Source organism: Myripristis murdjan, chromosome 22 (genome assembly GCF_902150065.1).
Source record: "Myripristis murdjan chromosome 22, fMyrMur1.1, whole genome shotgun sequence".
NCBI lineage: Eukaryota > Metazoa > Chordata > Actinopteri > Holocentriformes > Holocentridae > Myripristis > Myripristis murdjan.
Genome location: NC_044001.1, coordinates 8,725,137 through 8,750,447, shown reverse-complemented (window position 1 = coordinate 8,750,447; position 25,311 = coordinate 8,725,137). Strand labels below are relative to the sequence as shown.

Below are 25,311 nucleotides of genomic sequence, written 5' to 3'. Positions count from 1 at the left end.
GAGAAACGACTGGACTAACACAGACTTTACACCTTACAACTTCATGTTATATTGAAAATGCTGCCAGGGGTGGATGGATCGATGTACTTTCCGTATGATTTGCATTATTGCTGTAAAGTATGATCTGTAAAAACAACACACTTCGGTGAGCTATGATTTCTAGTCATAGTTTATTGTAACAAAAGCATCGTTGGCAAAAGTGAGATACACTGCACCAGTATATGTCTGTATGTTAAAGAGCCCTTATATCAACTCATTTCATTGACAGAGAGCAGTGCAAACGTGACAGACAAGTTGCCTGATGTAAAAATATTAAGACTGTGAGGTTGGCTAGTCTTGGTTTTCAGACACAGTCTTTTTGTGTGGTACGAAATACATGAGGTAAACAATGAAATTACACAAAATGTATTAAAACATTTTCACTGTAACATATTCAAACATGCAGTCCTCCTTCTTGCAGCTCACACAGAGTAAGAAATGACAAAAAGCGTCTTCATAATGCCAAACACAAAAGACAAGCAAAGTATAATTACAAAGCAATTATATGAATTATGGGAATCAAATTAAAGGCAACTTAGAGTCCTAAACCTGACAAGCGAAAAAGAAAACAAACATAATTCCAATTGCAAACACAATTACTGGGTAACTCAAAGAGTTACTTTTATAGTATTTCTGTCAAAACATACAACAGTTGAAAATGAACAAATAATGCAGCAAATTTGTGAAAGACACCTTGCCAACACACCATTAAAGGCAAATAACATTAGAGTCTTCAAAGATGGGTTGGAAAAATACTGTAGAAGTACCTACAACACAATATTCTGTGTTGTGATTTTTGTCTTTTTAATTTGCTACCCATCGTTCTGTAACTGAGTTCACACTGCAGAGCAACTTAGTTGACTGACCAGGAAGGGAATGTCCTTCTCGTGTGTGATTCAACAGGACAGGCGACTGGGAATTTTGAATATGAATACAAAACCAGAGCTTCAGGCTGCAAAACAATGCAATTAAAAACCGGGCTTCTGACACCCAGTTAATGCCGACATATTCCAACAGTCAAAAATAATACTGAAATATAAGTGTGCATGTAAACACTTCTGTGTGTATGTGTGTGTGTGTGTGTGTGTGTGTGTGTGTAGCAGTTTGTGGGAGTGTGATCTCAGCTCACAGCTCCTCATCCCCCATTTGACTCTTCTCTCTTTCTGGATCCTGAAGCTGATGGATTCTGATGAGGCTGCTTTTGGGTATATTGCTGAAAGACACAAAACATTCGAAGAGTTGCCTTTTTTTTTTATTTATTTACACCGCTTTTAAATACCTTATTAAAGCAAACAGACAGAAGGAAGACCCCGAACTGGAAAAGCATGCATGAGACACAAAGATATCAGAGTTTAATTTATGAGGGAAAAGATGCATCATGTAAAACCCAGGACAGGCGTTATGTCACCTAGTGGTCAGCGGTGTAATGAAGATAAACTGGCGAAGGTGCTGCCTCTCTGACAGCTCCAGCAGCAGATCCAATGAGATTCTCCGATAATGCATATCCTATATAAGAAACAGGGGGGATTAGTTTATCAAAGTCACTTAAAGCCAGGCTTGAGTGAGTGAAAGGCAAATCAGGACACATCCCTTGGTGACTGTCTCACGGTCTTAGACAAGTTGTGTGTGTGTGTGTGTGTTTGACATCTTCATGTCAAGTGCCACCATGCAGCCTCACCATATAGACGTCAAACTCGTCAAGGCATCGGAAGGGCGATTCGGTGATTTCCCACAGGGAGAGGATGAAGCACACGGTGGAGAAGGAGCGTTCGCCACCAGACAGCGACTTCATGTCACTCACGTCGTCATTCTCCCTGCCTGGAGGTTTTACCTGTGAGTGTGTGTGTGTGTGTGCGTGTGTGTGCCGGGAGAATGGAAAGTGTTTTATTTGCATTTGAACTTTAGCTGGGTCTATCCGCTGTTTTTATGCTTCCCATCTGCAGTGAAACAAACTCCTTTGCGCTGGCAGGGTAACAGTGGAAGTATCTTGGGTTTGGTACAGTCATTATTCTAGATTATTTTACAAAACTTGTCTGAATGCATGCATGTGTAAACTTTCCATAAGTACATTTCATGAGCATAAGACTGAAAAGATCAACAGACATACCGAGATTGAGAGTGTTTCATTGTTGTGATCGAAAATCATGGAGCCACAGCAGTTCAGCTTGATCAGGAAGTTATTGAAGTATAACTTGCACCTGACAGAGAGGGACCTTCAGAAACCAAAAAAAACCCAAAACAAAACAAATCAGACAAAAGCAGGAAAGGCCTCTCTAGTACAGTAAACACTGTAATAATATATTTCTAAACTGTGTTTTGTAAAGTCACTGGACCGTTATTTACCTGCGCAGTATTTTGTACCGGTTCTGCCTGTCTGACATGATGTTATCAAGCCGATCGATGAACCTCTTCAGATCTCTCACTTGGTTGGATTTGTCTCTGTAGACAGCCAGGGCCTCAGCGTACTCCCTAATGAGGGCAGAGGGAAGAAATGGCATAGCCTAAATTTTTAAATAAAACGAACCTAGCAGATAATTTAGCAATGGCCGAGGGGCAGATTGAAGTTTGAGTTCTAAAAACTTTCTCAGTGGTAGAAATCTTCTCATTGGCGGAGCTGAACCTCAGTGGGCGGAACCACGGTTTCTCGGGCTGTTTGACATAAAACTGAACTGAAGCCCAGGGAAAAAGGCAAGGGATGAGACATAAAGCGGATATTGACCTTGCTACTAAATGAAAAAAACGTAGTCTAGCCATTAAATGTTATGTAGCCAGGCTGACCTTCAAGTTTTAAACTACAGCCATACTGCCTGCTGTCCATCCACGGTCACGAATGCCCTGGTTGAGTGCATGAATGGATGAAAACATTGTCGTTTCCGAGTTTTTGCAATCATTTTTTTATGATATGTTTTGCACTCTGAATCTGGGTCTTTGGCTCCTCCCACTGAGGTTTAACTCCCGAGAGCAGCTCTGCTTGTTTGGGAGAGCTAAAAGTCTAATCTGCAGCCAAAATGAAATGACACCAAGCCCCGGATGTTCTGGAGATCCTGTGATTTATTTATTGTTGCGGTACCTGACCACCTGCTCCTGGTCTCCATGGGTGCTCTCCTGTACGCTGATCCTCTTCTTCAGCCGGGTGATCTCTGTGTCGATGCTCTTGGCGCTGCGGTCCACCTGCTGCCGCTCGGGACTAATCTCCGAGGCTTTGGCCACAGATTCCTGCAGCAATGTGTATACTGTGGTCAACATCTCAGAAATTAAAATCAACCAGTTCATTGTGCTGAGATGGATGATTATCTATTACACTGTGCAGGAGATTAGAGACATTCCTCAGAGACAGGGTTGCTATGGAGACACCAATCATCTCATTGGTTGAGTTAAACTTTAAAGGGGTGGAGCCAGTTTCCTATTTCCATTCATTCTTTACTGTGCCATTCATGATCTTGGAAGGTCAGGAGACTAGTTAACTCATTTACCCAGGTAGCTCTATGCTAGTATGGCTTGTGTGAACTCGGAGGATCCACTTTAATCCACTGCATTTCAATCAGCTGACTGCAGGAGTGCCAAGCTTCATAAAATGTAGGTACCTCTTCTCTGACTAGGAATGTGTAGATCGATCCGCAAAGAAAAAATACTTTAAACCTGATATTTTGTGTCAATACTAGTTCTATTCTTTTTCTATTCCTTTGTGACACATCTTATTTCATACTTAACTGTATAACCCATGAAACTACACAATCTAGGTGCACTGTTGACTTTGCCATGTTAGTATTAAATATAAATATTCATAATATTTAGTCATGAATTCTGGAATATAATTCCATGATATGCTATATAGGAGAAGCTCTTAATTATGAAAAGTCCTGTTTTTGGTATTAATATCAGAAACCACATTCTTGGTGTTATGTGGTGTAGAAAAAAATCAAAATGTGTGGAATCATCCATGCCGATCTCTTGCCCTTGTCTTTCTTCATTGGGCTTCAGCAAGAAAAACACTTGTTCTTTGGCTCCAACCACAGAGGTTTCACTTAGCCAATGAGATTATTTCTACATATTAATATTTGTCTTGCTTAAAAACCCTGTGGGGACGCCAAGAAGCACATGAGGCAGCTAATGAGAATAAAAGAAATATTTAAAAAAATAAAAATTCAAATGATTTCTCAGGCATTTTACTCTTCTGCCCTGGAGGGAAATCATTACCTCCAGCTCTTCTTCTTTTTGGGCCAATTCACTTTTCATAGCCTGGATGTTTTCTTCGTGAGTCTTGAGCTTGTTCTCTAAAATCTTCAGGTTTCGTTCATGTTTTCCACACTCGGCCTCCAGCTTCACCTGCTCGTCCTTTTGGGCCAACAGACAACAATGATGTCACTATCAGTAGTTAGGGTAGATAGTTTAAAAGCTGTCATGACCTTAGACTGTCATTAGAGATTACTTCACTTCACAACGCCAGAGAGGATAATCCTCAAGAATAATGCGCTTCCGGATGAAATCTCTGCACTTTCACATTGTCAACATTTCAAGAATGAAAAACACAGCTTTATTTTTAGATAAAGAACCATCCATTTAAAAAAAAAAAAAATTTTTGTTATATAAATATTACAGAAGCATTTCATGTTATTAGTAGAATTATAGAGGTATTTCAGGGTCTCTAGGGTGAAAAAAGGCTAAACCTTTTTTTTTTTTTTTTTGTTAATCTCTGAGCAAACTGTAAACAGAAACCTTCACCGCACCTTCAACGGCTCCATCTCCTCAGAAAGCTGATCGATCTTCTCTCTAACACAAGAGTAACTGGAGTCGATGTCTTCGGCTGTTTTCCTGTGCTTGTCCAGTTCTATCTTGGCTTCATTGACAGCTTGCCTTTCCATCTCAATTTTCTGCTGGTTCTCCTTGAAAACTTCTTCCTGCAATATTCGAAGATTTAAAAACTTTAAACATACACGTGCATAATCCATGATGAATGTTGTTTTTAAGAGGGGCGAGTAGTGGAAAGGGACAAGAGCATCACCAAGGAGCTGATATCATCGGTTTGTTCCTCCTCGACATTTTCCTGTTCGGTTATGGTTGCCTTGACTTGATTTGCAGAGGCCTGCATTGGGAAAAAAAGAGAAAAATAATTGCTATTTATTTTCCAGAAGAGTCGTGGCTGAGAAAACTGCAGCAATATCAGGAAAAGAAGGACAATCTTAAAACAGGATAACTGAGCAAGTTTTATTCAGGTTCTTGTAGATGACAGGCAACAGACATTATGACACACACACACACACACACACACACACACACACAGGCTATAGACGAGTGTGCACCACTGACCAGAGTCTTCTTCAGAGTCATGATGGTGCTGTTGAGCTTGTTCTCCATGCGCTGGATGTCCTCAGTCACAGAGTTCACGTGCAGCTGAAACCTGGACAGCTGAGCCGTGTAATTCTCCATGTCTAACTCCACCATCCTGTCACACAAAGCATCATCAAGAGATACGAGCAATTTTTATTTCCAATCAAAAAGCAGTTCAAATTCATAGTAACATTTTACCCTACTTCCCAAACAGGTCTTGATTTTACTTGATTTATACCAGATCAATTGAAAGCAACCACCAGCTTAAACTGTGTTTTTTTTTCAATCAGTGTAATGTGTCCTGATAATTAGCATTCCAAAAGTGTTCAAAAGAAAATCATTGTCGTTCCTCTTGCACTGCCAGATATCATCTAATTTGTAATGTTCAATGCATTGCAGACGCTTTGTGATTAAGCGCTGTAATTTAATTTTGTGGCGTGCTCATGCCCTCTCAAGCTGCCTTGAATCATTTTTCTGCACAGCACTTACTGATTTCCTGTGTTTCTTGACAACCTTCAGAGAAGGGCATTCGCTTTGCTGTTTGTGAAAAGAGCAACAGCAATGGTGTGACAAGTTTTCTTAGTCAAGAAAAAGTGACAGCAGACAGAAAGCAATGCCACGGTGTGCTAAGCCCGGTTGTTCAAATGACCAAAAACACTGAAAATGTTTTTTTTTTTTTTTTTTTTTTTTTTTTCAATTTCATACTCATATTTAAAAATTAAAGCTGTGGCACCTTTCTGTGGCACCTCTGATGAGGCTCGTATCAATTGTTGTGGTATGATTGCTGAAAATCGGTACAAAATCATCAGTCTCAAAAAAAACCCTTGCTCTTTGATTGAGACACAGAAACCTGGTGATGATTTAGATTTGTTTTAATTTGGTTCAGCATTTTCTATGATCAAAGTCCACTGTAGCTGCACTGGAAATATCCTGGTCCTAATTTGGCCAGGTATTCACAAGAATAAGGAAAGAAAACACACAACCAAACAGAATGGGTCCAGAAATGCGAGACACACTGCCAAATAGCTGTTTTTTTAATCAGTGTTTGAGGGAAGATTTTTCCTTTAAACCATTGTCTTTCCCACAGGACTCATCCACAGCATGCCGATGGGACTCTTTCTCTGCACACGCTTGTCATAAATTTGTTCACTGCTGATCCGTATCACAGTTCTGTTGACAGAGAAATAGCTCAGTTACCGTATTTCAGTCTCCAGGTCTCCGCCAAGGTATTTGGCCATGCTGAAGTCGGAGGTGTAATAACGGTTTGAGTACACCTGATCTCCTTCCAAAGTGAAGGCCTCGCGGCAGCCTTTAGGTGGTGGGCCTCGCTGCATGATCCTCCTCGCAGTGTGTTTCTCCTAAAATGCAAATAAAAAAAAAAAACAGAGCTCAGATACAAACGCCGTGATGCAGCTGGGACTTCAGGGTAAATTTAACAACGAGCAGGTTTTGCCGGTGCTGCCCCGCCAGTGTGGTGTATGCTGGGAGAGGGCAAACTGTGGCACAAGGGGGTGTGGACATTTGAATGAGGGTGGTGCTAGAGGAAATATTATAGGGTCACCACAACTGACAAGGTGAATGGGGGAGTGTGTTAGGATGCCTCTTTGTGGGAGCGTGAATGTAGTCATGATTTTTCTTGTTAGTGTTTTAATCACATGCAGTGGTGGACTGGCACACAGGCTTACCAAAACTGATAGGGTTCAATCTCTGGAAAGCACACGTCCACTCAGCACATTACATGGCAATCCATCCACTACTGTTAAAGAGAAGTTGAATAGAAGCCAAAGTTTGGCCTGAGGGTGGCGCTAGAGAAAAGGTCATGAGATCACCACAGTTGACAGGGTGCATGCCCTGGGTGGCATGAGCACACCTGACAAATTTCATCGCAATCCAAGCAACAGACTTTAAAATCTCAGTGTGACATTGTGGCCTAATGGTGGCACAACAGGAGAGGTCATGAAGGCGCCAAAACTGACATACTGCGTGCTCTTAGAGGCAGGATGCACTCATCAAATTTCATGCAAATATGTCAAATACATTCAGGACATCAAGTTGACATTTTGGTGAAAAGGTGGTGCTACAGGAATGGTGATCTTCCTTTGGGGAGTATGAACGCACTCACCAAATATAATGCCAATCCACTTATTAGATGTAGTGATATCTTCTGTGCAAGTTGACATTTTGGCCTGAGGGTGGTGCTAGAGTCAAAGTCAAAGGGTCAACTGACAGGGTTCAACCTCTGAGGAGCATAAATGGGCTCATCAGATTTCACAGTAATCCATCCAAATGACTACAAGACGTGTCGAAAAAGGAGGTTGTGCTTGAACAATACGATTCTTAATGGAGTACAAAACTCAAAATCCAAATGAGCATATTAAAAAATGTGAAAAGGTGGCACATCCCAAATTTTCAAGTCAAGGAAGACAAAATACTAACATTTCATTTCAGCAAAGAGGCTTCAAAAGAGCGCACTGATTTCTGGTGTAATGTGAGCCAAAAAAAAACAAGTGTAAAGTGAGCAATTTGTCTTCCTTGACTTTCAAATTCAGGATGTGCTACCTTTTCACATTTTTTGAATGTATTTATTAGATTTCAAGACATATTGGCTTGGAGAAAAGCGCTGAATCGCTGGATGGAAACAGACTTCCTGCTGTGAAACAAAGCAAAAAAAAAAAAAAGACAACTGAATCACTGGTAATATATAGAATGAACTCTTTTCCATGAAATACTCACTTTGATAATCAGAATTGATTCTATTCCTCTCATATCAATCAGGCAGTTAATGATGACTGGACTGGCTGTGCTGATTATGTCAAACACAGACGGGTACACTGGATGATGAACTTTCCTAACAGCAAGCAGAGAAGCAAAGAGAGCGTGGCTTTAAAACGTCTCTTTCAGCAACACTCAAAACTAAAAACAAACAAACAAAAAAAAAACATCCAAAAATCCCGGCTGACCGTCCATGGATGTTGTATACTTTCTCAGTGAAAGGGCTGACGATGATCTGCGGTCTGCTGCCCTTGTGATAATAACGCGACATCAGCTCCTGGAGGACGGTTTCATCCTTATAATTGTCGCAGCAGAAAGTCTTCATGAAGCTGCGTAAACAGCACTCCACCGCGACGGCTAAAGTGGGATCCTTCAGGCTGATGTATGCCCCTGAGAGGAGAGTCAACAAACAGAGCAAACACAGAAAAGTGCATTCAGTTACAATATAGTTTACCAACTGGCTGAAACAGAGTTACTTCGCTATGAATTCATGAAAATAGGGATGCTGTTATAGGATGATGGGTAATTTAAGTCAAAATGATAGAGCTTGAACAGATAAGATGCTCTTTAGTGATAATGAGGGACTGATTTTCCAAAATGTGTGTTTTCTGAATGACAAAACATGTCTAAATAATATAGAGAAATGCTATAATAATAATAATAATAATAATAATAATAATAATAAAATAAACAGATCTATCACCTATGGGACCAATAGGTTTCTTGAGAAAGCGTCCCATGGCATAAGCCTCGTCAATTGAAGCCAGGAGTTCGGGAACACGATCTCCAAACCGCTTCAGTTTGTTTGATCGACTGGCGAGCAGCTGATTCCTCCTCTTCTGTTTGGCCTCAAAAGAAACCTGAATATTCTTTTCTTCCAACCTAGTCGATATGAATGCAACTTGAATATAAAGTTTCAGTGGAGTGCAGGGGCAATGGAGCTCTTACACATCAAATTACACTCATTCCAAAGTCTATCTCCTTCAAAGTACATTTGTGTGGAAGCAAATCTCTTTTCTCTCTGTACCTCAGCTTGTCCAATTCTTCTTTCCCTTTGAAAAGTGCCTGCTGTTTGTCCTTGATGTCTTGATTCAATTCAGCACACTCATTGTCGAGCTTTGCAAGCTGCTCTTTCAGAGCCGACAAGGTCTGCTGCCTTTTTGCAAACTCAGTCTCTCCTTCACTGTTCAGGCTCCCACTAAAACACAGTGAAAACGTTATGTGTATCATTTCAAATTTCAAAAGATATAATATTTCTTATAACACATACACATTAAGCTGATGTTGTAATTGCTTAACTAATGTCATGGGTGCATAAGATTTGCATGAGCACATCCTATCCTATTATTAATGCTGCATGACTTCACTGACAATCTTTTGTTTGTTTTTTTGTTTCACATTTATATGCACGCACCTTGTTTTTGCCTTGTTAATTTTCTCCCGAAGAAGGTTTTGCTCCTGCTCTGACTGTTTCACTTTGTTCAAAGCCCGGAAGTAAACAAGCTACGGCGAGGGATTATGTCACTTTACAACAACACCCACAATACAAAGCATGCACACTTAAAACAGTCACATCTTTGCAAGTGCAAACCAAAGCAGTAAAGAGTTACACAGGGACACAACACCAGGTTTAATCTTCTACTACAAAAGAAGCTCATAGTACCTCCTGTTCTTTGTGGGCTTTGCCGTTGGCCTTTATTTGCTCTTTTAACTTGAGGTTTTCTTCGGAGAGAGACTCCTGCTCCTCTCTCAGACTGTCGATTTTGCACTTGAGGTTCTGGAGCTTCTTCTCTACTTGTATGACCTTCGTCTGGGTGAAAAATGGGAGAAATCAAATCCGAGGAAATGGCTAAAAATCAAATAAACCTGTAAGAGTTCCAATAAATGATGGCGTTAACAGTGGAGGATTAATTATGATTTATGTTATACTTAGTACTCAAGACTCACCTGACAGAGCTGAAGGTTATTTTGATGCTTGCAATTGCTCTCTTCCTTTTCAATCTCTTCTTGTAACTGCTGTATCATGTGCTCCTTTTCTCTGACCTGCACAGGGTGACACATTATACAGATAATTCTCAAGTAGGCTATAGCATAAATGTGAATATGGCGCACTCAAAGGAAGTCTTAGCTCAAGCCTTCCTTCACTTTTCTTTGACAGATCGGAGCCAAATTAGCAAGTTTGCATAAAGAGGAACTTGGCTCAGACTGACTTCTAGGGAGTCACTTTTTAAAAAGTAAAAATTTGGGCATCCTCGCCTGCAGTATCCTGGGTTTGAATCCAGCCCGGGGCCTCTTATAAGCAACAATGTCTAACACTAGACATTTCCTGAGGATTTGTACTGCTTTCTAAATTATAAGTGATGAGCTCTCAAAAACGCAGCCCAATGACATTACAGAACTGCACTGAAAAAAAGACTAAAAAAAAAAAAAAAAGCATGCAAAAATCTTAGAACATTTTGAAATAACAACCTAAAATTCTCCTTTCACATGCAACAGATTTACTCTTACCAGACACCATGCCATCTTTTTCTTCAAATTTTCCAACGTTGCCTTCATTTCACTGAACGACGACATATTTTCATACCTCTCTTTTTTCTGGAGAAACTCTTGTTTCAAGTCCTTCAGACACTGTGCACAAACATTTATGAGATATTATTTGATGCGTTTGGGACAAAAAGCAACATACAAAAACATAAGAGCAAATGAAAGCACTGAAAACACTCTCAGTACTGCACAATGAACAAATACCAACATTTTTATTACAAATGATCGATAAATCTAAATGTGGTTGTGTGAAATACCTCCTCTTGTCTCTCCACTTGGTCTCGTGTAACTGTTTTTGTCTGCTTGATGTGGATGTAATCCCTCTTCATCTGTTCCAGCAGAGTGGCTTTCATGAAGAACTAAAAATGACGGGCAGATCAGACAGTTTATTAGGACAGTGAATAGGAACAAAGGCAAAGTACAAATGCTAAAATAGGGGGACCTAAGAACCTCAAAATCCCCGGCTTATGCTCAGTGCTGCCGTACCTTATACTTGTCTGATTCGCTTTTTGAATGCAGGAACTGTTTGCTCATTTCTTGGTTGAGAATGGACACCGGGTTGTCCAGCTGGAACACAAGGTACAAATGTACTGCTGAGGCGTATCAACAGTGACGGTGAGGGGAGGAAAAGGTTTTCAACAGATAAAACACTATGTGCTTTGTTTTAAAATGCCAGGAAATGACACAAATTTTATTCCACGTCATTACAACCTCGGCAGATTTTTCCTCAAGAGCCAACAGAAGTGAAAAGCTGAGCGTATGCTGCGTTCATGAAAAGTGGGAAGTGGGAGGTTTCTTCCAAGGAAAAATCCATATGAACAAGCTGATGAACTTGTCATTTCTAGTTGCAAACACAGGGTTTTTTCAAAGCCCTGATTTATCTGAGATGTACTTCTGTGATGTCAAATGAGCAACACATGCAACATGGCGACATTTGCAGCCCATATAAATGAATAAAAATTGCTCAAGAATATTATATTAAAAAAAACAAAACAAAACAGTAACCTCATATACCCTTTCTCTTGTTCTTGGGATTTGAGAAGAAATCTGTCTTCCAAGACAAAGACAGTTTTTCTTCAGGGGTCTGTTTTGTGGCAGGTAGGAAGTTCCATGTTTGAGACGTTGCAGTTCACACTCCTCATAAACTCAGCATTTTTCTGAAAAATTACTCCCCCAGACAGACATGAATACCTGAATGTTAAAGTGGTCCAGAATGGCGGTCAACTCTTCTCTCTTGTTTGAGATGAGCTGCCCTGAAATACAAGAGAAAATGTGTAGGTTAAAACCGCTGTCGATATATGAGATGAGCTTTCAAAGTGCATAAAACTCAGGAGCACTACATTCTTAGCAGCGAGAAAAATTACAGACAAAGACAATGTGAAGCATGGCACAAAGGTCGCGCCGGAGAGATCCAGCATCTATGCAACGGAGGCTGCTTAAACGCACTTCTCAGCTCCAAGAACAATCCTGTTTTCCTGCTTCAAGGGCAAACATCTGAACCAGCTCGATCAGTGAGGCCAACATACTGGCAAAGCTTTTATTACCACACAGCCAGGAATTGGTTTTAGTGCAAGATGATAAACTGGATGGTGCGACGTGTAACAGTGCCATGCACATGAAATGCAGTCGAGTGCATGGGGAACATTCATAAATCAGGCTTAAGTGTGTGTACAGCTAATTAAACTGGGTTTGTCTTTTGTCTGGTCTATTTGAAGTCTAGGGAAGGCTGCAGTCTCTGATTATTAACAGGCATATTGAGACTGAGATCTTCATCTCAAAAGGAAGCAATAATCAATCCAAATATTATCTGCAACACTGATTGGGTAAAAAGACGTTGATTCATAAAGGAAAAGGCTTGCAAGTCTTCTTTATCAATCTAACACTACTTTATTAAATGACACAAAACAACATTCCTCAGATCCACTTTTAATAAAGCCATAAACAAGAGTTGCGAGCCTTTATTTTATGACTCAGGTTTCTGCACGTTACAGTTTGGCTCAGCACCAAAAAAGGGGAGAAAATCTTCCTCACAAAGTCAGAGACGTTACCCGATTTGCTCTTCAGCCTGCAGGTCCGACACCCGTCACTGGTGATGCGATGCTCTATGGAGATGCAGTCGCCGTACACATCTCCTTTAAACGCATCCGGGCCTCGGTTTCTCAGCTTTACAGTCACATCTGCAGTGCTGAAGAACAGAGCACACTGTATTTCCAACACATGACTGGTAAAGAAAATGGATTTACATAATCATCAACAGCACAATAAAGCCACATATTGATTTGACAATGAGTACTACCTCTTACTGTAAGAGTAAAATGACTACTTGGGAATGTATTGGGGCTCTATATGACATTTACTTTTCACCGGTTCTCACAAAATCCTTCAGTGATGCTCCTCTGTTGGTGACAGTGGCTTTCCCGCCGAGGCCTACAATCAGGGCGGTCAGGATTGCACTTTTTCCACCTGAAAAAAATATTAAAAAATTGGAAACAGGTACTTTACTGAATGGCAAACTGCAGGAACAATGTCTAAGTCTGGTAAATTTCCCTCTGGGGAAAAATAAATGAACAAATAAATGCAGGCAAGCATACAAGTAAGTGACAAAGTATGCATAAATACATCCATTTTGTTAAAGTTTTAATAATTAAATGCTATAATATGACTCAGCTGAGACTAACAAAATGGTGGATTGTTAGGATGTGTACACTTCATTGTCTTTTTTTTTGTGGGGCATACACTTTAGTTTATCTGGATGGGCGGGGATGCATTAAACATGATTTCTAGTAAAAAAAAAATCAACTCCACTTCTTACTCCCATTGTTGCCGACGATGAAATTCACATTGGATCCGAAATGGAACGGGCCGAGCAAATTGTGACACATGAAATTCTTCATGGTGATGCTTTCAATGAGGCCGATGTCTCCCTTGAGATGCACACAAGCAAGAAAAACCAAATTAACTCAATTTCCGCACAGGGATCAATCTGATTGTGATTATGACTCTGAAAAAAAGGCAATGTTTATCAGTAAATAAGCTGGTGCCAAGCCAAGACAGCAGGCACAGAGACACTATAAGGAATCTCTTCTTCACATGTAGTGGCTCGGGCCTACTGTGGGAGGGAGGCTGAGGTCGCTGGAAGACGGTCCTGGGTGGTTTGTTTCATCTGGTGCATCTCGGGCAACCACACTCTCCACTCTTCGACTTTTGACAGGTGTCACATTGCCGTTCACTTGGCCTGGCCTCTTACTCATTTTGAAACAAGTGCCTGAAAATAGACCAGAGACAGGACTTCCTCTTCGGGTCACTCTTAATAGGTCAAGTCAAAGCCTAAAGGCGTTTCTTAAAGTTTGTTTCAGAGACAGAGATCCTGAAGAACAATATTTGCAGGCCTTACAGAGCCACATGTTACCTTAAATGAACTCTGGCCACTTTATTTTGCGTTATGCCAAATTTAAGAGTGTATTTTTTTGCAATATGAGCCTCTTATTCATTGTCATCTCATCCTGAAGCCCCAAACAAGTTCTCCAAGTTCCTGCATTTTCTAAACCAGTGGCCAACGTGCCTCTGCAGTGACATATTTGAAGAAACGAACAGTAAAAACAGAGATGTGGACTCTTTGTTCTCTTTCCAGGAAGCCAAACTGCCGCTGGACTGATCTTACAGCAACAGGTGTAATGCTTACCCAAAGCACCAAACTGAAGCTGAACATTGTTATTTACCTTATCTTGTGTTCCGCAGATGCATTTTGTCTGATCCACTTTAAAATGATTTAGGCCTTTGGACGAGACAGACCTAATTTATAGTCTGGTGAAGTTAGTCCATGTGTGAACGCATGCATAAAACTCTTCATGAATAGAAAAGCACAGCAGCTTTCCAGTTTTCGCTCTTCGGATATAAATAAAAGATCTGCGTTTAGCTTGTAGACTTCGCCTGGCATTAGGTTTTGTGTGTGCAGAGTAAAGCTGCGCTGCGAACGGCTGGAGACTTCCTGGTGAACGCGCTGTGAACTGCCAGCTGTGGGAGTGTCTTCTGTCGCATACAAACTGCAGAAAACACCAAGAGCCTCGGAGCTGGCACCCTGACGGACTGACGCTTCAAAAACCACAGCGCGTTACTTTACGGAAAGTCATCAACAGGAGCTGTTGCAACATACTTTATATGAGAAATAATATGCGAATGATTTGATGAGTCAACATCAAAAAGAGTGACAAGTGAAGCCGTACAAAAGTCAGTCAAAAAAGGAAAGAAAGAAAGAAAGAAAGAAAGAAAGAAAGAAAGAAAGAAAGAAATAAACATACATTTAAAAAGTACAAAGCGTAATACTTGGTGAAAAAGATTTTAAAAAATAATAAATAAAAAGTAGTAGTAGTAGTAGTAGTAGTAGTAGTACTAATAATAATTATAACTTTATTTATATAGTAGCTTTGAGAAACAGAACTACAAAGTGCTTTACACGATCGGAGTTAAAAAGGAGGTGTTAGCACATATTTTACTCGAAAAATAATAAGTGAATTATTTAGTCACCATCAACAAGACAGACAAGTGGAGCAGTAAAAGTAAAAAAAAAAAAAAAAAAAAAAAAAAAAAAAAGACCAAAAAGAAAAACAAACAAGCACAAAGGATAAAACTTGGGTTAAAATTTTATTAAATAAATAAATAAATAAATAAAGCAAAGAGGCTCAAGTCACAAAATTTATAGATATAAAATAACAAAAGTAAGCAGCCAGTGTCTTAAGTTACACTAGCACAAAAGCACAAATTAGATAGTGTGTGTGCGTAAGAGAGAGAGGGAAGGGGAAGGGAGAGAGAGCACAGGTGGGAGTCATCGGTGTAATTACCTTAAAAGCCGGAGGGCAGCTCTGCCCCGCCCCTTCACACCGAGGTACAGCGGAGCGGCGTGTGAGGTGTGTGTGTTTGCGTGAGGCCCGAGCAGAGAAGGTAAAGCCGTGCTGTTGTGATCTGACCTTGAAATGCTCCTAACAAACTGGAGGTGGCTGATCAAACTTTAAACAGCAGCTCAGAGGTGGGCTGTATCTCTGGTGTGGACTGCAGTGTGGCTCAGACAGTACCTGTAGGCTAAAATCCTAAACTGGAGGACTTACCTTTTGTAATCCTTGTTTTTCGCACATGTATATGTTCATGTTGTGTAATTGATTAGGTGTTCCTGGCTGCATAGCAAATCTCCCATCCAGGACACCAAAGTAAACTGAACTGTGACCCAGTGGCGGATCTTGAATTTTTTACAGGGAGAGGCGAAGAGGTGGCATTGAGTGTTTGCTTAGCAGGCCGCTCAGGGGGTGCTGGGTAGATCAAACAACCCTAATGTGAATTAGTTTAATCTACTCAGATACTTAGATGTATGATAATCTGACTGATAGTCTGATTAATGCAATGTATCAATTCATCACAAGATACACAAAATCTTAGATGAATGAAATCCATCTAGAGGAAAAAACACCGTTTTTTTCAGTGCAAGTGGAAATCCCATACCATACCATAGCATAATTCTACAACCATCAATTTCATGTCAGCTTATAAAATTATGTCTTCATTATAAATATTGGGCCTAACAACAATAACAGTAAATTTCTGTTAGTACCACATGGCCACAATGCTTGACTGTTACTATCAGGTTTAGTCCAGTTACTGATAATTATTTAGAATCCAATATATTGACTATTTTGTAGCCTTTAGATTAGAATCAACTTTGACATTGCACATAGTACAAGTACAACAAAATGTAGTTTCACATCCAACCAGAAAGTGCAAATAATAGAGTAAGGTGTGAGACAGAGCGTTGTGCATGTGACCACTGGATATATTCTGCATAGACTGTGTTCATGCTGTCATGTGGTTTATTGTATTTATGTACCTGTGTGTATTTAAGGCATTTTTTTCTGTAGGAGTTCATGAATTGTCTGTATTGTGTTGCCCCACCTGTACTAAATTTACCTGCTCAATTTGTGAATTTCAGGTCTCAGTGGAGAATGTGCTCAATACCCGGGCTTCCAACACCAGGATCCGAAGTACCTGTTTTCATCACAAGGGTAAACCTAACCCCCAATTGTGGGCTTGTGGAAATATGGGCTAACATTGATGATGGACGGAAACATATGTATGAACAAATGAGAAAAGAAATTCAGGTTCCCAAAGAAAAGTTTTGTGAATCAGATGGAAAGCCTGGAGATCTCTGTCTAGTTCACATCAATGAAACCTGGCACAGAGCTCGGATTGTGTCAATTAACAGTCAAAATTACAATGTTTTTCTCATTGACAAGGGGCAACCCCATACTGCCACAAGTAAAACCTTAGCTTGGGGCAAAAATGACTGTTTTCTTCTGTCTCCTGAAACTGAATCCTGTGTCCTTGCCAATGCCCTGTCCCTTGAGAATAACTGGTCTGAAAGAGCTACAAAGTTTTTGAAATCACTGCCTGGCAAGAAATTTAATGGATTGGTGCAGGATGTGCTGATGCCATACAGGACTATACTACTTGACATACCAATTGTTTCCAAACACATTTATAAGTCTGGATTTGCCAGGAAGATTCCTGTGACCGAGTTTAAATCCATAGTACATTCATCTCTTTTATCCAAAGGAGAGGATTCTAGAGTCTGCCATCTACAGCAGGAAGAGAGCCTGAATGATAATGGCTGTCAACTTCAGATGTTTGGCCAATATTTGTACCCAGAACTGCTAACTGACACATTTGAGACAGTTGAAGTTACAGAAGTAACTGATCCACAGCACATTTTTTGTAAACTCATAATTTTTTCCAAGGCGCTTAAGACGCTATCAAAGCAGATCCAACAGCACTATGAAGAGAATTCAGCTTTTGGAAAGGCGCAGCCACAGGTCTGTGGCACTCCATGTGCAGCAAGAGGACATAACGGCAAGTGGCATCGTTCTTTATTAAAGCAAGACGCTATGACTAATGATGGTGCTGTAGAAGTCCTGCATGTGGATCATGGAAAAAGTGAACTTCTCCCAGTAGGAGACATCAGACCACTTCATGAAAAATTCCTTAAAATGCCAGTTTTTACATATTTCTGTGCTCTTGATGGAATAAAAGAAAATAGGGGATGGACTGTTGACCAAATTGATTACCTGAAATCAGTGCTTCTGCACCAGAGAGTTGTGGCCAAATTTGAACACCACAGTATACCTGATCATATCTATTATGTCACTCTATATGCAGGTGATGGCATATGTATCAACAGTTCCTTTATAGAGAGGGCAGCATTTTCTCCAGACTCAAAGACAAGCCAGGAATCAAATCACCATGGTGATCCCACATCTTCATTTCTCAAAACACTTGGGGAGGAGTCAAGCATTGGTTTCCAGAACAAAATCAACTCAAATGTTAATGGATCAGACACAAATATTTCACCATGCTTCAAGAATCTGAAAGTTAATGTCAGCACAGATGATGCCTCCAGATTAGGCAAAAATGCTGGCATTGAAACAGTGCGGACCGAAAAACACCCAGACCCTATAATACAGAATAATGGGCATGCTTCTCCATGTTACCCCTCTGTGATGCAGAATCTTCCTCCTGAGCATCTGTTCCCTACAGGAAGTGATGTCAATATCAAAATATCTTACATTGAAAGTCTAGAAAAGTTTTGGTGTCAAACAGCTGATAGCAGTGACTCTCTTGGAAGTCTTATGCAAGACATGCAAAACCATTATGCCTCTTCCCACCCTCAGTCCCTTGTGGAGTCCATCTGTGTTGCCCGCCATCCAGATAATGGCATGTGGTACAGAGCAAAGATTTCAAATTGCAACTCCCCCGTTATGGAAGTGAGATTTATAGACTATGGTGAAACTCGGAGGGTCCCCATGCAAGACCTGCGCCCAATTGATCCGAGTTTCTTACAACTGAATGCCCAGGCCTTTCAGTGTTGCTTATTCAATCTGAAGAATCCCACCAATCCCACTGTGGCTACTTGGAGTGATGCAGAATTTCAGACCTTTACTGATTCAGCTGCTTCCTCAAGCCAGGCGTTGAAATGCATTGTAAAATCTGTAAGGCCTGATACACAAGGTCTTTCACTTCATGTGGTAGATATTGAAACACCATCTGAAAGTGTCTGTAAGCTGCTGGCTCAGAAATGTCCCCAAGCAGGGGCTACCATGAAAGTACCTCCTCTGGTCACATCTGATGCATATAAGTACTCCACACATGACATTGAGGTGGGTGGAAAAGAGAAGATTTGGGTAACCTGTTCAAAGACTGTTAATCACTTCTATTGCCAACTGGACAGGAATTCTCATTTGTTTGACAAACTGACGGAAAATGTCAATCAACTAATTAGCCAAGCACAGTTTACAGATCACCCTCTACAACTCAACAGTGTTTGCCTTGCTAGGTACACTGATAATCAGTGGTACAGAGGTCAAATAACAGCAGTGTCTCCCAACCTCCGAGTGCATTTTGTGGACTATGGTGATACCCTCAAAGTGAACAAATCTGATATTTGTCCCTTTCCCACAGAGGCAAGTCATGTCAAGTCTGTTCCTGTGCAAGCTATTTCACTTGGATTGTTTAGTGTTCCAGCAAATGTGCCACAGAAGGTAAACCAGTGGTTTGCACATCATGCCATTGGCCATTGTTTTGCCATTTCTGTGGTTGCGAAAGATGGAAAGGGAAAGTTAATTGTTGAACTCTATGATGGATCGCTGAATGTAAATGCGAAAGTCAGGGAGAGGATAGCAACGGTAAAAAGAGAAGAGACTGGCTTTGCCCAGCAGACAGACCAGCAGCATCGTGAAAGCGCAAAACAAACTACATTTCATGTGCCAAGGGGGGACCTCCAGACACAAGAGCACATGAATGTGTCACCACTGAAAAACGAGAACAAACAAAAAGTTCATAGCAGCGATGCAGCATGCATTGGAGCAGAACAGAGGACAGATACACAGGCTGTGCCTCACATCTCTTTGCCAGAGGGTACATATGGAAAGGCTTTAGATGAGAGAAGCAAACAAACTTCTAGGAGGGCCAGAATCACAGATTTACCACTGAGGGTTATAAATCAAGGATTGTCAGCAGAGGTGTATATTTCACATTTCAGCAGCCCCCTCAGGTTTTTTGTTCAGTTGCAAAGAGAAGAAAGTGAAATGCACTCTCTTCTGGAGAAGCTAAATGAATGCCAACCACTGGATGATATTCTTAATTCTAGTGACCTGCAGATTGGTGATTTGCTGAATGCGGAATATCCTGGCAATGGTTCCAGGCATCGTGCTGCTGTGAGACACAAGTTTGAGGATAACACCGTTCATGTTGAATTTATAGACTTTGGCAATGAAGCAACAGTCCCATGTGTCAAAACCTCTTACCTTGATAAGGAGTTTGCACTGTGCCCAAAGTTCAGTATTCCTTGTACTCTTGGAGGGTTAAACAACAAGCATGTGAAATTAGAGGAGAAAGCTATATCACTATTTAGGAGGGACACAGCAGAGAATCCTAAATACACCTTTAAATGCACCTTCATCAAGGAGACAGAACATAATTGGGATGTCATTCTAGAGGACCAAAACACTGTGTTGGCAGAGACATTCCTCCAAAGTGGTCAAACTGGGTCAAACATGACACAACTCATCTGCACAACAGATGTGAAAACCTGCAAGTATAAGGAGGCAAACATTTCCCATAACAAGTTGGAGGAGGTATATGCATCCTGCATTGTGGGACCACACTACTTCTGGTGTCAGCATGCAAACACTGAGGACCTCACCCAGGTGTCAAGGCTTGCACAGGAAGCAGGACAGGCCAAGCAAGGCATGATAGCCGTTGAGACTCTGGGTCCTGGGAGTCCCTGTTTGGCTCTCTTTGACAGTGACAAGCAGTGGTATCGAGCTCAGGTCATTGGCAAAACTGACAATACCCTCTCTGTTGTGTTTATTGACTATGGAAATGAGTCTGAGCTTGACATCAAGGATGTGAGACGAGTTCCCCCAAACCTGTTGGAAAAAGCTCCCTGTGCTTTTCTGTGTTCTTTGTATGGATTTGATGAGTCCAAGGGCATCTGGGAAGACAGTGCTTTTGATGACTTCTACAGTCTTCTGGTTGATAAACCACTGAATGTGACAGTGCTTGGCATGGAGGATCATTTGGAGAGTGGAGTTTCTCAATACAAAGTGAAACTGGAGAGTGGGAATATGGATGTGAATACAAGAATGGAAAAATACTGGAAAGGATCTTCCACAGAGCAGGATGTGGCAAAAGATCCTGAATCAGAAACCTTAAAAACTGAACAAAATATGACAAATATGACAACATTTAACTGTGCTAAGGAAGATGTGAATACCTGTAAGTACAGGAAAGCAAACATTTCCTTAAACAAGATGGAGGAGGTATATGCATCCAGCATTGTGGGACCACACTACTTCTGGTGTCAGTATGCAAACGTGGATGATCTCAACCAAGTGTCAAGGCTTGCACAGGAAGCAGGACAGGCCGAGCAAGGCATGATGGTCCCTGAGACTCTGGGTCCTGGGAGTCCCTGTTTGGCTCTATTTGACAGTGACAAGCAGTGGTATCGAGCTCAGGTCATTGGCAAAACTGACAATATCCTCTCTGTTCTGTTTATTGACTATGGAAATGAGTCCGAGATCGACATCAAGGATATGAGACAGATTCCCCCAACCCTGTTGGAAAAGGCTCCCTGTGCTTTTCTGTGTTCTTTGTATGGATTTGATGAGTCCAAGGGCATCTGGGAAGACAGTGCATTTGATGATTTCTACAGTCTCCTGGTTGATAAACCATTGAATGTGACAGCGTTTGGCATGGAGGATCATTTAGAGGGTGGAGTTCCTCAATATAAGGTGAAACTGGAGAGTGGGAATATGGATGTGAACACAGCAATGGAAAAACACTGGAAACAGTCTTCCACAGAGCAGGATGTAGCAGAACATTCTGAATTCAAAACCGTGAAAAGTGGTCAAAATGAGTTAAATATGACACAACTTAATGGCACAAAAGAAAATATGAACAACTGCAAGTGTGAGGAGGCAAACGTTTCCCATAACAAGATGGATGTATATGCATCCTGTGTTGTAGGACCACACTACTTCTGGTGTCAGTATGCAAACACAGAGCATCTCAACCAAGTGTCGAAGCTTGCACAGGAAGCCGGACAGTCTGAGCAGGGCATGATGGTCCCTAAGACACTAGGTCCTGGGAGTCCCTGTTTGGCTCTATTTGACAGTGACAAGCAGTGGTATCGAGCCCAGGTCATTAGGAAAAGTGACAGTACCATCTCTGTTGTGTTTATTGACTATGGTAATGAATCTGAGGTCGACATCAAGGATGTGAGACAGATTCCCCCAACCCTGTTGGAAAAGGCTCCCTGTGCTTTTCTGTGTTCTTTGTATGGATTTGATGAGTCCAAGGGCATCTGGGATGACAGTGCTTTTGATGACTTCTACCATCTCGTGGTTGATAAACCACTTAAGGTGATAGCGTTTGGCATGGAGGATCATTTGGAGAGTGGAGTTCCTCAGTATAAAGTGAAACTGGAGAGTGGGAATATGGATGTGAATACAAGAATGGAAAAATACTGGAAAGGGTTTGCCACAGAGCATACGGCAGCAGCAAGTCCTGAATCAGGTCAGTAGCAATGGGGGACATCATTTTTACATTTTACATTGTTTATTGAAATGCCACAATCATTCATTCATATCTCATTTTCTCGTCTTCAGGGGTTGAGGCCATTGACAGGAGTCTTAGACCCACAATCACCAAAAGCCATTTTGATTGAATGGTACAGTATGACCCCCCCCCATCCTGTTACTGTATACTGGCAGAGCAAAGGAAAATTGATACCCAGAACATGTGCATTGCATTCATGTTTTCAAAATATACATTGAGTGATGTCGTCATTTTCCCCTTTTCTTTTTTTAGAACTGGATCCTGAGAAGCAGTGGTGTAGAAAAATCACAAAGCATGTTTGTCTTGTAATTTAATTTCATAATGTGGTAATATGAACAAGTATCATGTTTTTAATGCCTGTATCATTAATAAACATATGAGTATGGACCAGTAAAGCTCTGGAACCTATTTTAATGCTTTAATTGCTTTACACTCATCCTTTTAATAGGGTCAAAGAATGTGACTCTTCTTGCTTTTCAGCTTTCCATTAATGCAAACTATGGTATGTGCAGCTGCACATGAGAATAGCATGGCTCAGTTGTTTTGAGGTAAAAACTGATTAAGTTTGGTTAATTATGATATTGAGTTTATTTGCAGCAGAGCTAGGATTCTGAAACATGTATATTGAAGAAAGGGGACTGAATTAAGTTGACAAATGTGGTAAAACAGTTTTTGCAGCTACATAAATGTATCTAACACTGGAAATGCTGTCTAAGAAACTTAATAGTATGAAGAAGAAATATTGTGTCTAACCATTTTTACATATAAACTGTTTCATAATTAAAATTAAAGATTCACACTGCCTTGTTGCCTGATAGCTATTCAGACTAAATGGCCACCTTTGTGCACTTACTCCAGAATGTTGACTGGATTACCTATTTATTTTGACATTATGTAGAAGTGTTGTGGTCAGACACTGAAAAATACATCAAAATGGAAAATCTAAATTTGAACTCTCCACTGAGCTGAGCACCTTCTCCTTGGTGTTGTAAAGGGTTACGTACCTGCAGCATCTGGTCTTTGTTTTACACTCTGAATGTGTCCTGTAATTGTCATGTCACCTGCTTACCATTCTCATTGCAAGGCACCAGGTTTACACTAGGTGGCAGCACTGTTTTAATACTTTCCAGGTTGGGGCATTTCAGGTTGTGTTGGTGAGTGTTGCTTGGCAACTTCTTAGCCCTTAAAGAAATGACAGAGTTGCACCAGGCAGCGGCAGCGGGGGATTTTGAACAAGTTGAGGAAATTCTGAGGCAAAAAAAATGCAATCCCAATCAGAGAGACATTGACTGGAGCAACAAGACTCCTCTTCACTGGGCTGCAGCTAAAGGTAATTGGTGTGTGAGGTCATTGTGAATAGACTGTGCTCTCCTCTGGCACACCTGCAGGTCTTAAATATCATCAGTCTTAAGTTACATCCGTCAAGTATTAAATACTCCCTTAATGGGAAGAACTGGAATGGGTTGTTTAAAGGTCTGAAAATAGACAATGTCTCTATCTGCCTTGGGGGACATGCAGCTGTTCTAATGTTTTAATGGTGTGCTGGTCTGATAATATACCATTTTATTGTTTTCTTTTGTGACTAAAAGTCACAGCCTTTGCATGGTCTGCTGTGATGTATGTGATATTTTTTCTCCCCCTTCCCCAGTTTTCCTTCAGAGTTCATTTTGCCTCTTACTGGGCTGTAGAATTTATCCTGAGCTGACTTGCCTTGTTAAATAGAGGCTCAAAAGCAGAGGGTTCTCCGTCGCAGCATCACATTACTGCAGCCTACTGGTGCTTTTTTTCTGCCAGGACACACAGAGATGGTCAGGATCCTGGTAGAGAACGGAGCCAGGCCTTGTTTGAGGACGGATTATGGATGGACTCCAGCCCACTTCGCTGCAGAGTCCGGCCGGCTGGCTGTGCTGCGGTTCCTGCACTCCCTCCGTGCCCCCATAGACAAGGAGGACTGCTCTGGAGACAAGCCTATAAGACTAGCTGAAATATATGGGCACCAAGACTGTGTCAGTTTCCTTAAAAAGTATGAAATACTATATGACGTCACTGTAATAATTTTCCAATTAATCTGAGAAGGAGTTTATAGGCCTAACATTCAGTTAAGATGGGTCAAAACGCTTAAATTTTACAGGAATATCATAGAAAATGAGCTCATAGGGGCCGACATGTCACTTTATAGTTTCATAGTAAGCCAATAACCTCAACTTCTTTTGGCATTTGCATTACATATGCTGCTCAAAACTTAACTGGACAATGAATTAGGGTTGCTTGTTTTGTTTTGTACACGCAGGGCGGAGATCGAGTCCGAGGCCTACCGCAAGGTGGCAGCAGAGAGCGGCATTTCCATGGATGACACGGATGAGGAGTGGGCAGAACATGGCAAAGAAATTAAGAAAATGTGTTCTCTATAAGCAACAAAAGGGGTGTCATTTAGCCTTATAGTGGAATACATGTTGTGAAAAACTGCAGTGGAAATTGAATCAACAAGACAAAAACAAATATCAGCAGCCTAATATTTAATACAAGCATGAGCTTATGATCTGTGACCTGAAATCATGAGTTAAAGGATAACTTCCCCAAGCGACTGCACTGAATAAGGGATATTGTGTGCCTATTAACATATTTTCCACCATGCATTGTGTTGCAGTTAAACCCTCAAAAAACCTTTGCTTCTTGTTTGAATAAAGTTAAAAGAAAGAGACTGATATGTATGTTAGATTCTTTTAATTTTGTCTCTGTGTGTTTATATATATTTTTATGAATATATATTTTTTTGCATCTCAACAGCCATGAAGCAACTATATATCTCATCAAAATGCAGTCTAAATAATAAAATGACAACACATACCACATCATCTACTCATTTACTTCACAAAACACATCAAAATGACACAAAAAAAAAAAAAAAAAAAAAACTGTATTTTTGATAAATATTACAACAGTAGCCATGATGAAAATACAGTAATTCCAGTG

General features: G+C 40.8%; 2 protein-coding genes across 2 annotated transcripts; one reads left to right on the top strand and one right to left on the bottom strand.

Moving 5' to 3' along the window:
* Positions 1–153: 153 nt before the first annotated feature.
* Positions 154–14,763, bottom strand: smc6 (structural maintenance of chromosomes 6). Its single transcript, XM_030044288.1, has 27 exons — positions 14,403–14,763; positions 13,794–13,948; positions 13,496–13,607; positions 13,041–13,146; positions 12,732–12,868; positions 11,875–11,936; positions 11,170–11,250; positions 10,941–11,042; positions 10,648–10,767; positions 10,087–10,182; positions 9,803–9,949; positions 9,554–9,642; positions 9,167–9,337; positions 8,843–9,021; positions 8,328–8,529; positions 8,101–8,215; positions 6,565–6,725; positions 5,347–5,482; positions 5,042–5,122; positions 4,767–4,937; positions 4,237–4,374; positions 3,110–3,255; positions 2,383–2,508; positions 2,147–2,252; positions 1,718–1,870; positions 1,448–1,545; positions 154–1,252 (listed from the first exon to the last, which is right to left on the bottom strand). The coding sequence occupies exons 2-27, from the start codon at positions 13,932–13,934 to the stop codon at positions 1,165–1,167; spliced, it is 3,264 nt and encodes a 1,087-aa protein (XP_029900148.1). The 5' UTR covers positions 13,935–13,948; positions 14,403–14,763; the 3' UTR covers positions 154–1,164.
* A 724-nt stretch (positions 14,764–15,487) lies between these two features.
* ankrd66 (ankyrin repeat domain 66) lies at positions 15,488–25,019 on the top strand. Its single transcript, XM_030045097.1, has 4 exons — positions 15,488–15,621; positions 16,658–16,730; positions 24,133–24,361; positions 24,629–25,019. Exons 3-4 carry the CDS (start codon positions 24,144–24,146, stop codon positions 24,747–24,749), a joined length of 339 nt encoding a protein of 112 aa, XP_029900957.1. The 5' UTR covers positions 15,488–15,621; positions 16,658–16,730; positions 24,133–24,143; the 3' UTR covers positions 24,750–25,019.
* Positions 25,020–25,311: the final 292 nt, after the last annotated feature.

Excerpts from the sequence above, each read along its gene's own strand:
- smc6 (XM_030044288.1), bottom strand. The coding sequence starts at position 13,934 with ATGAGTAAGAGGCCAGGCCAAGTGAACGGCAATGTGACACCTGTCAAA. Across the intron at positions 11,937-12,731 it reads CAGGCTGAAGAGCAAATCGG|GGCAGCTCATCTCAAACAAG; the intron begins GTAACGTCTCTG and ends CTTGTATTTCAG. Across the intron at positions 9,950-10,086 it reads ATAACCTTCAGCTCTGTCAG|ACGAAGGTCATACAAGTAGA; the intron begins GTGAGTCTTGAG and ends TTTTTCACCCAG.
- ankrd66 (XM_030045097.1), top strand. The coding sequence starts at position 24,144 with ATGGTCAGGATCCTGGTAGAGAACGGAGCCAGGCCTTGTTTGAGGACG. Across the intron at positions 24,362-24,628 it reads TGTGTCAGTTTCCTTAAAAA|GGCGGAGATCGAGTCCGAGG; the intron begins GTATGAAATACT and ends TTGTACACGCAG.